We start from the raw sequence: 11,434 nt of genomic DNA, 5'->3' as shown, positions 1-11,434 counted from the left end.
GGGGCTGCTCCCGGGGGGGGGGGATTACCTTCACAAACTGCACATCGCTGAGGATGTGGACTGAGTAGTCAGGTGTGTAGAGGTTGTTGTTGCTGCCGTACAGTTGGGTGTTGCTCCCACCAAAGTCACTGCGCTCTCTATTCGGAGACTCAGAGCGATTCAACCCGCTGCAGCGAGAAGGGGATCGGTTTACTGCAGATGGTGAGGAAGAGGAGACAGAAAGAAAAGACGACAAGGAGGAGTGGGTAGGGAGAACAGGGAGTGGGAGGAGGGAGAAAGAGAAAGGTGCTGTTTACTGAGGTCCAACAGGGCTAGCAGGACATTGTCACCAGGCGGTGGAAAGGGGCCTTCACCTTCCCGTCAGAGTCCAGCAGGGAGCTCAGCTGTTTGGTTGGGGTTGATTCCCTTGAGGCATACAGATCCTTTCCTAGGGTCTCTCCGAGCAGGGGCTTGGGCATTTGTTTCGCCTTAGACAGCGGCAGAGGTGGTCCACTGGTTTTATTGGTTTTTATCCTAAGATTAAGTGCAAGAGGACCTCAAATGCATGGATACAATGCCATGAGCATGGCTTGCTATACCAGAGTACAAAACCCTTCAGCAGGGTGACATAGTCTACGTGTGGCAAGCCCTATTTTAGAAAGACCAAGGCCTTAGGTTTGCCCTCAAAATATCTGTCACAGCTCGCACAAGCAATCGTCACCGAGGGGACGTGTTTTGGTGTGGTTAATTCAGACCTGCCCGAACACTGGCAGAGCTTGGGAGAAGCGCACAAACAAGAGATACACAAATTGTATAGATACTTGCGAATTGTAAATCACATTGATAAACTGTTAATATATGTTCTATTCTTGTCCTTGACAAATGTTTATAGCGATCTGAAAGACCAGTTCGACTCCTTAGAGTTCTGGGCTAGAAAACAGGGTTGCATTGGTCAGCCAGTCCTCTGCCCTAAGGCTTCTGGACCTGCTATCTCTAAGAACTGTTTGAGTGGGAATTCCAGCATCCTGGGTATCTGAAATGTGAGTTAGCAAGAACAGGGGAATTGGGTGGGCACTGCGATCTCCCAGAACCACTTTCAGGGGTAGTACTGAGAAGGATCAAAGTGGGGTTCATGAAAGTGTGGGTCAGGGCAGGGCTAGCTCTTGAATAGGTCTAAGTAGGGGCTGAAATAATCCACAGGTTCTCTGTCAAAGATCCTAATTTCTAGTCAGCTTTTTACATTTTAAGGAATAGTTTTTTGCAGAGTTCAATTAAGACTATGTTATTTGGTATCAAAATAGACTCTGAACTACCATCCCTGGGATCAACAGAAGACAGGGTGCTGAAAGTGACCTCAGCATCACCTCTACCATAAAATAGCCCTAGCAAGAGGCTACAAAGCCAAACCAAGCCACTCTGCATTTTTTCCAAACAAAGAAAACAGGAGGGTGTCAGCTTCTCACAACCAAGATTAGTTCAGGGGCTCAAAGGAAGAAACAAATTCTTCAAAGATTCTGTTTCTCGCTTTTTGGGGATAGAACCTTGGGACTTTAATTTTGTCTCTTCGGCTGATGCTGCCACCAAAATATTGGGTTAGCAACTATTTGTAGAGTCTTGGAGGTTCGCAATCACTTTAGCTGCCAAACTGTTACTGTCTGGCAAACCATGTAACAAAAAGATTAAGTAATAATAGGCTGAATTATTTTTTCACTAGAATCATAATAGTTACTGTCTTGATATAATTATAGGATTTAGGATTCAAATTCCACCTTGCCCTTCGCAGTAAATGTCACTCATTTATTTCTTATTACATAACCCCGAAACCTGGAATCACCTTTGACCCCTCCCCATACTAGAAATCCAACTCAGGACCTTGCATTTGCCAGGCAGGCATGGTGCCATGGAGCTACATCTCCGGTATTACCTTTGACTCTTTTTACTGCAGCACAATATGCCCATCTTTGTAAAAATCTCTCTCTAATCAAACCCAGTCCCTATTCCTTTTACCCAACAGTCTAATTCCTCCATTTACAATTTTATAAAGGAGCCCCCCCAATGTGTGGGGGATATATTTCAAGACCCTTAGTGATGCCTGAAACCAAGGGTAACATCTAAGTATTCTGTCTTCTTCCATGCATGCAGTATAATAAAAAATACAGCCAATGCTTATATTAAAATTTGGTTACAGTAAGACACCTATTAATCCCTCCTCAGATGACTTCTTCTTGCTTCAAACACACTTATCCTTCTGGGCACTTTCTGAAGGAGTTATGGAAGTCCTTTTTGTGTATATTTTTAGTTGCTCTGTTGTGCCTGTTCTAATGTCTTTAGTCACTTAAAAATGTTTTTCTTTTATGATCTTTTTAATGTTGGGGAAAAGCCTGAGATTGCATGATGGTGGATCCAGTAGAGAAGGTGGATGAAGGCACACTGTAATGTTTTTATTTGATGGAAATTGCTGTAAACAGTTTATCAATAAGGCATGATAAAATACAATGGATATTTAAATTAAAAAATTATTACAGTAAAGACATATTGCCATCAAACCCTCATACTCTTTCTTGCTTTCAACACATTTATCCCATTGTTCTTGACAGTGGGTCTCTTATAGTAATGTTTTAAAAATTTTAAACATTAATATTATGTTTTGATCACCTTATTAATTTAATTTACAAATTAGATAAAATGAAAGATTAACAATATTTATCTCTCTTAACTAAGAACTGTAATAATATATTAAAATAAAAAATATTTAAACCTTCTGACTTGTTTATTTCTGTAATTTTCCATTCAACATTTATAGACCATAGTTAAACATGGGTAACTAAAATCATGGAAAGTGAAAATGTGCATAAAGGGGATCCTATAATCTATTTCAGCCTTACCTGCCAGAATCACATTTTAAAACATCAAATAGCTTCCTATTATATCTAAATAAATCCAAACTCCTCGTTGTGACCCTGAAACTCCCACGACCTGGCCCCTCTCCTGCCTGATTGTCTCTGGGGCCTCCTTTCCCCTTGCCTACTCTGCTCTATCCCTCTGGCCATGCAAACTACCCCCTTACTCCACCACTTTCTTAAGTAGACAGCAACTCTCTGTTCCCTTGCCCCTGCCCAGGCTACTTGCTTCTCAGTCCTTACCTCCCTGGAAGTACAATCTTCTCTGAAGGCCTTGTCTGGCCACTCTAAGATTCCCTCTGTTTTCCTCCATCACAGCCTTTATTCATTCCTTCAAAGCACTTCTCCAAAGTATTAATTACATGTTTGTACTTGCTTATTAGGTTTGCTCAACTCTAAGTTCCATGAAGGCAGAGACCTTGTCTTTCTTCGTCATTATTAATGCATACATAGTGCTTAGCACAGTAGAGTAGATATTCAACACAAAGGTGCAGAGTAACAAGTTTGTACCTAAGGGTCCATTTCTGGGGGTATTTAGAATGTGAATGTTGTTTAAGAAAAGGTTTTAAAGCTCTTGAATTCCATCTAAAGGGCTGGAAATGTAGCTCAGTTGTAGGGCCTGCCTGGCAAGTGTAAGGCTCTGAGTTCAATTCGTGGTACCCCCCCCCAAAAAATTGTACTGAAGTCAGAAGGACAATTTCTCCAAGAAGCTAGTAGTAGGAGGACAACAGAAATGGAGGTGGATAGAGTGAAATATTGCACACCCAGAATTCAAACAGCCTCAGTCAGGCCTTGGCTCAGCCCATGAGAGAGAACCTATAGGGAGGACCACCCCCTATTAAACCTGCCTGTTTAATAAGAGTATGTGAAGTGGGGGTTGGGAGGGGGACTGGGGTGTGTCCTGGAGTCAGATGCTCAGGATGATGGGCAACTAAAGGGACAGTGTCAGTGCCACAGAGGATATAGCGATCCATCAAGGTGACTGTAAATGGTAACAGCATTGGGCAGAAAAGAGTACATTTCAATCTGTCCTGGTCCCTTGAAAAAAGACTGATAAGTTCTGGCTTGGCTAGCCCTTTGGTGGCTGTCCAGAGAGGCTGTTGGCTGAGACAGCCAGTGTTTTCTACTCCTGGCTAGTTGCTGAGCAGGCAGGTAGTTTTGCAGAAAAGAAGTCTCTTTGGCATGAGAGTAGAGTCGAGAATAACCCTAATTGGGTGGGTCTCAGCCTCCACTCAGTTTGGACATAACCAAGGGGAGAGGATGTGAGCAGGGCCCATGGCTTCAGTCGCCTTGAGAAAGCACCATCATGCTTTGAAGAGTCTCTGCTTTGTCTGGGTGGACGTGGGCTTCGAATAGTCCACACTTGTTATTCCATATCCTTATCCCTTCTGTCACAACCCAAGATCCATTCAGGGAAGATGAGAGGGACTTAGATTCTTCCCATCTGCCGAAGTTTCTGCCTAAATCACTTTTATTTCTTGTTGGAATCAGAGACGACAATTACATTCCAGTTCTCCACAAAACTCTCATCATCTCAAAGGCACCCGGCACAGAAGTCACCGTGTCACACAGAGGGTCTTACAGGTCAAACACAAGCTACATCACCGTTGTGCTGGAAGGAGAAACATGTCTCTCTTTTGTTTGTTTTTAAGTCAATAAGCTATTGAAGGTTTATTCATGAAATCTCAAAGAATTTCCAACACACAAATCACAACTGTTTTATAAAGTTTGGGCCTACAAAATCATTTTTTTTTTTAAAGAAAGAAGCTGCTTCATTTCAGGACAAAGAAGTTCTGCTTCATCTGAGTGTTGTGCAAGATCAGTGTTCTTGTGTCCCAGAGCCTGACAATTCCTCAATAGGTAGGACGCTGAAGACTCAGCGTTTCAGTAATTCAGAGATTTCTGAGCAAGGCAAATGGAAATAGAAATGCTTTTAATACAAAGGAGAAGAAATCAGTAACAGACGAGTGTCCCAGCAGCATGGCAAACTAGTTCAAGTTGTGTAATTCCCTTTGGCATTTCCTAAAAGCACAGAGGCACAGCTCGGGGGAGTAAAGTGGCAAAGAAAAATCTAAATACAGTGCAAAGAGTTCTGAAAGGAGACAAATCAAACAGCAGTGCACAAAACTGGCCACAGGACCTGTCAAGAGGAGGGAGATCAGGCAGCCAGCATTTGCCTGGCCCACTCCTGCTCTTCTATCAACTTGGCTGTGGCATGACTAACTGGTAGGCAGCGGAACTTTCTGGACTGGACCACCAGCTGCTATTGAGAAGTGTGGAAGATCTCATTCCTGCAGGCTTTGAGTGATCAGTCTGCAAGAGATATCTTTCCTGCACCTTGGAGTGATTGAGGGGGAATGGAGGACACCGAGGTAAAATTGGTGGACGGCAAGGGAGGATGTAGAAGAGGATTTCACACTGTCCTTGAAGCTGGGTGGAGCCTCTTCACTCTCTCCTATCATGTAGGGGTCCCAAAAACTTAAACACAGCTCTGGAACTCTTGCTTCACTTGTGGACACTTTTATCAGGAAACCCTTACAACCCTATCAAGGAAACAGGGTCCAATATAACAAAGTAGGATGTCCTCCTCTCCTTTTACGCATGAGGATTTGAGAGATAAAGAGGACTAAGTGAAGGCCTGTTGACATATTTTGGAGCATCAGTGAGGGATGAGGTGGGGGTGGGGGAACAGCCTCTTTTGATCATGGATTCTCCAAATGAGATGGGAGAGTTTAATTACACAGGCTTGTAAAAGTACAAACTAGGATAATTAAACCACCATTTTGTGTAGTATTTAACATCAGACAACCAAATGCCAAAAGTCAGTCTTGTCAAAGCTCAAAGTGAACTCTGCAAGTTAGGATCCCAGATGAACTCACTCATACTACATGGAGCTTTATTGGTTCCAAAATGTTTTCTACTATTCAAGAGTCAGCCCAAAGAAATATTTCCTCTTGCCACATTTCACAAAGTAGAAAGACTATTTTTAGAGATTCTCTGTATATTCTGGGAGAAAACTCCACGGTCTTTGAACTCAAAGCCCATTACATACGGACAACTGGGCATTGAAAAAGAACTCTTGGTTTTGACATCTCTTCTGTCTCTGCTTTTGTGGATTTGGAGGAATTGCAATGGTGAACTCAACATTATCTCCACCGTCAAGAGAGGAAGAAAGAAATCCGGACAGAGGGAAGGATAACTACAGTGGGGCCAATCAAGAGTTTCATTTGAAAATGAAAACACCTGCAAAGATGGCTAATTATATCACATTCTGGAGGTAACCCACAAGCCATTCTGTTCTCCTTATTTCAAAATAAGGTTTAAATAGAAAGAAATGTCAAAAAAAGAAAGAAAGAAAGAAATGTCCATGGATAATGATTTGCAGTCATACACATTAGATATTTTAACAGTATTTGGTGCAAGGACCCCTGCTGTCAATCCAATGTGAGCACCATTTTCATTAGCATTTCTAAGGCATATAAATCACAGCCTTGGGCCAGGGATTTAGCTCAGTGGTTCGGTGGCCTGCCTTGCAAGGGCAAGGACCTGAGTTCAATCCCCGGTACCAAAAATCAATCAATCAATCAATAAATCACAGCCTTATAGAAGGCACAAAATACCTACATTCAGAAGTGCAGCAAGGTCCCTGGCGATAGGAGGAGTACAGGATCTAAGATTTGGATTCTAGTCCTTGTCCCTCTACTTATTTACTTTACATACAACACTTACCTAGTGGCTTAATTTCACAGTTTCCTTATTGTTTTTCTTTTTTTTTCTGGTACTGGGGATTGAACTCAGGACTTTGTGCTTGTGAAGCAGGCACAGGCCAACTGAGCCAAATCCCTGGCCCTTCTTTTTATTGAGACAGGGTCTCACTATGTAGTTGAGACTGACCTGGAACTCACTATGTAGCCAAGGCTGGCCTCGAACTCACAGCAATCTTCCTGCCTCAGCTTCCCGAGTACTGGAATTATAGGCATGCACCACCACGCCTGGCTGTCCTTATTTTTTAAAAACAAGATTTCTGCTTATGTCCCAAGGTGGCCACGGTGGTCAAATAAAATAATAATTTATTTTAAAACTTTAATGGTCTTATTAATTTCTAGGGTTTTCTTTTTCTCTGTATAAGATGAGGTTAAGAATCAATATATATAAAGCTGGGGATTTAGTTCAGTGGTTCTGCTGCCTGCCTCACAAACGCAAGGTCCTGAGTTCGATCCCTGGTACAAAAAGCAAAACAAACAAACAAATAAAAACCCCCAAAACTGGGAAGAATCAATATATATGTTTCTGGATCAGAGATCAAGAATGGGGCAAGAAGGTATGCAAGATTTCTTTCCACAAAATGCCAGGCCTCTGATGTTTCTTCTTTGGTGATATGGAACAAAAACAAGAGCAACAGAGGCAATGCCGTGGTGTGGGTCTTGGGGATATCCCCCAGTTGCTGGGAAGGCTGGGGAGTCGACTGGAGACAAGAGACCCAAGAAAATGGGGGCAGAGAGCTAAAGGAGTAGAAAGGTGACCCCTAACTCATTTTCTTCTGCTATACCCATCCATCACTGCTGCATCCCACAGAGCTGAACTGAGAGTAGAAGTCTGGCTTTGCTCTTGCTTCTTTACTGGAGGGCATCCTGTTGGGTTGAATACCCACAGAATGGGGTGAATGTTGAAAGGGTTTTCAGGGCCACATGGTATCAGGTGGAGTAGAAACAGAGATCTCAGCCCCTACTCTGAATATCAGCATAGCAAGAATTAGTCATTGTTTTCTCTGACACTGGCTTGCTGTGAAGGCTTTCATAGTAAATACTGATGAATTAGAATTAATATTCCTTAAACTGGGAAATTATAATTAAGTCATCTGTACTCCTGCTTTGATTCTTTTGGTTTAAAATCTTTTTTGTTTTTGTACCAGGGATCGAACTCCGGCCCTTAAGCTTGTGAGGCAGGCGGCGGAACCACTGATTTAAATTGCCGCCCTGAAAATCTTTTAAATGTGTTTTCCCTTTCTGTTGAAGATTCACAGCACACTCTTGGCACTCCCCAAGATTTACCACATATGAAGGATCTTGAAGGTGCATGATGTGGTCATTTCTAATTTTGCTTGCATATAGGAGCAAACCACTTATCCCGTGAGGGTGCCAGGCTGGCATCTTACATTGACTGTACTACCCTGCAATTATCACGAAGGCATGAAAACTCACAAACAAAGGACAACTTTATTTCTTAGTGGAAAATCACCGAGATAAAATTTGGGTGAAATTTGAGAAGGTGGCTGGTAAACATGGGAACCAGATGGTTCCTGATGGAAAAATGTAATTTGGAAGAAAAGACAAGTTAACATAAATACTTTTGACATTGCAGACTTGGAGATTTGAGATCTCAGGACATAGCCTTTTTTGATGTTGAAGGTTTACTATCTAGACAACAAAACGTAACTGGAATTTTTTTTCAAGGTACTGTGGATTAAATTCAAGGACCTCATTCTTACTAGGTAAATGCTCAACCACTGAGCAATACCCTGAGCCCTTTTTAAAAATTTAATTTTGAGACACAGTCTTACAATTACCCAGGATGGGTTTTCAATTGTGATCTTCTTGCCTCAGGAAGGATCTTCCTGCCTGAGTAGTTGGGATTACAGGTGTGTTCCACCATACCTAGCCACAACTGAATTCTTGATGACTGAGGCTAGGGTAGGATGCACTGGGGTAACAGACACAGATGTAGAAGCTATAAGAAATTTGACTTTCTAACTGCAGGGTGATTTTATAAATAAATTTGCGCTTTATTCTTATTTGTTGTATGGGCCTAGAGATTATTTTCTAAAGATGCAAACAACGTGAAGAGCTATGTGAGTATTTGTATGTATTGCACTGTACTCAGTCACTGAGTTTGAAATTCTAAGATGTTTTACTTGATTAAAAAGGTATTTATTTAGTTAATATGAGAGGTTACAACTCAGAAAAGTTCTTTTGAAATTTTTACATGCAGCATCATTTTTGTATACAGAGCCAGAGGAAATATAACCATCACATAGTTACCATTTCTAGGAAGATAAGGATGGACTCATGGTTAACTAAAGGCAGAAGCCACATAGAAGGAATAATGGAAGAAAGAGGTAGAGATAAAGTATGGTGTTCTATTATTTCTCCCTTTTTTTCTCTTGCTCTACTCCTAAGCCCTTCACTTTGCAATCAAACAAGGAGGAAAAAATTGTGCTATCCCTCAACACTACCACTTTTCCATGTATTTACACAGATACATCCCAGAAGGTAAATTCATAAATGATGCCACTGAATCAGTAATACCTGGGCTGTGTATACAAACGAATATTACCTGTGCATTGCACTATACCTTATTTATGGGAGTGCCGCTGGAAGAGACTAGGTCACAAGTAGGACAGTAACAGAGACCAAAGGCCCCTTGCAAACCCCATTGGTTCTATGGATCTACAGAGAGCCAAGTGAACCATGCATGTTTACCTGGGGAGCCTGCCAGAGAGTCCCCTCTGCTGAAGGCGAAGGTACGCGACACAGAGACAGGCACTAAAGAGTCAGGGGTATGTGAATAGTAAAAAGAAAGATAAACATAAAAGGAGAGAGACAAAGAGCAAAGTAGGTAAGACAGTCTGTTCCTGGATCTTCACAACATCACATTTCTCTGCAAAAAAGGAACCTTGCCTCTGAAAATATGGAAATTACTTCTGCTTACAAAGTTATTCCCCAGAAAGACAAGAAAATAAGGTTTTGCTGGAATTCTTCTACAAACATGTGCAATTATCTCAGAGGGAGTCAGAGATTCCAAGGGCAAGCACAGGAAGTGCCTAGGTGGGGAGCGCATAGGCAGAATTCTCTCTGTGGTCCCCTTGAATCAGCAATTATGCTGGGAACCAGGACTGCATTCCACTGTGCTTTCCCAGCTGCCTACATGTCTGCATGGGTGTGGAAGGGCACGTGCACAGGCATCAGAGGCCTGAAGGCCAAGTGTATGCTTCTGCTAGGGAACTGGCTCCTGCCTGGGATTGCTAGGTGCTCCTTCTGGAGTTACAGTGCTGGTGAGGAACTGCATTGCTAGAGCATCAGGGCAAAGAAAGGGCTGAATTCTAGCAGTTTTAATGAAAATCAACTTGGTGAATTAAATAACAGCCATTTCTTAGCTCATACAGTGCTCTAAAGCACCTCTCTTTCTACTCCCTTTCCCTTCTCCTTTCCCATAGAGTTGGAAACTGGACTGGCTAACACTTGGGCTGGGGTGGGGTGGTGTGTCTGGCAACACTCCAGTTCTTTCCCCGCCTTGATCTTGATCAGTGGTATTCTGCATGAAAACTGTCTTCAGCCATCTTATCTGATCACTCTCAGTGTCCCTTTCAAGCAGCCAAATGAAGCTAGTCTGCAGGTAAAGGCATATTTAAACAGGTAGCTTCTGTGGTCTTATTTTCTGTACCACATGGTTTTATCTGAAATTACTTACCCATTCAGGGCAGCAAGAGGAGGGCTTTATACCTACCCAATAATTATTAATTGTGATGTGAGATGTTAATGAATATTTGAATGTGTCTTGTGAGACAGTCTCAAGAAGAATCATAGCTCTTCTTGAATTAAATATAAACACCACCAAACAAATAGAAGACTTGTTCCCTCCCTTTTGCACACCACTGTGTGCACCTGTTCCTGGTACCCAAAGTTTGGGCAAGGGTCTTCTAGAAAGCCAAGCTCACTCACCATAGTGTTCTGGGTTCCCAGGTGATCAGAATCAAGATAATTCAGACGGTGTAGATTATGTTCCTTTTACCCCACCCAGGAAAACCAGACTTCCTTGTAACCTCAAGTTCACCTTTGAGGCATAGGTCACAGGACCAGTGTTCTGACAAATTCTTTATCTCACTTATAACTCAAAAGTTGAGTTACAAACCAGCTATGGGCTGGTTTCAAGGACAAGGGGAGTTTGTTAGGCCAAGATCTTACAAGATTTTACTTCTCTGTTTTAGGACTAAGCTCTCCCTCAGCCTACAAACTGAGATTCTTGGCCAAAGACACTGCTGGAGGCTAGGATCTGGGGTTAGTACTGGAGGAACAATCATGGGGTTTGGGCAGACTTTACAGTTATTTTATACTCAACTCTCTTAAGTTGGGAGGGGTTGGGGAAAGCAGGGAAATTTATGAAGACGCTCAGAAGTGTGGAGAAGGAAAGTAAGTTCAACTCTGCCTTTTAGTTAACTGATTTTAAAGGAGAGATTAGCAGTGTAAGTTTACTCATGGATCACTAATTAAACTGAAGGATTATGGCAGAAATAATTAGGGCCAGGAAGGAAAGAAAGGAGGAAATTGGATAATCTCTCTCTCTCTCTCTTTTCCCCCCTCTCTCCCTTCTTTTTCACTCTTTCATTTTTTCTCTTCCTCTCCCTGCCCTCTCATTCTCTCTCCCTTTTTCTCTCATTCTCTCTTCCTGTTTCTCTCACTCTCCCTCCATCCTCCCCTCCCTCCCTCTCTCTCTCTATATATTATATCCATTCATACACACACACACACACACACACACACACACACACACACACACAC

The 11,434-nt window shown here is 42.3% G+C and overlaps 1 protein-coding gene across 1 annotated transcript in view; it reads right to left on the bottom strand.

The window, feature by feature from the left end:
- Positions 1-11,434, bottom strand: part of Cnnm1 (cyclin and CBS domain divalent metal cation transport mediator 1) — a 64,341-nt gene that overhangs the window by 14,558 nt on the left and 38,349 nt on the right. Inside the window, exon 7 of the mRNA XM_033761314.1 lies at positions 29-192. Coding sequence (XP_033617205.1) covers positions 29-192 — 164 coding nt within the window. The remainder of the gene's footprint in view (positions 1-28; positions 193-11,434) is intronic.

The sequence above is a fragment of the Fukomys damarensis genome, unplaced genomic scaffold (assembly GCF_012274545.1).
Source record: "Fukomys damarensis isolate Sample0158 unplaced genomic scaffold, DMR_v1.0_HiC HiC_scaffold_8, whole genome shotgun sequence".
In the NCBI taxonomy this organism is placed as follows: Eukaryota; Metazoa; Chordata; class Mammalia; order Rodentia; family Bathyergidae; genus Fukomys; species Fukomys damarensis.
Note: the sequence above shows the minus strand (reverse complement) of the source record. Positions and strands in the feature narration are given on the sequence as shown.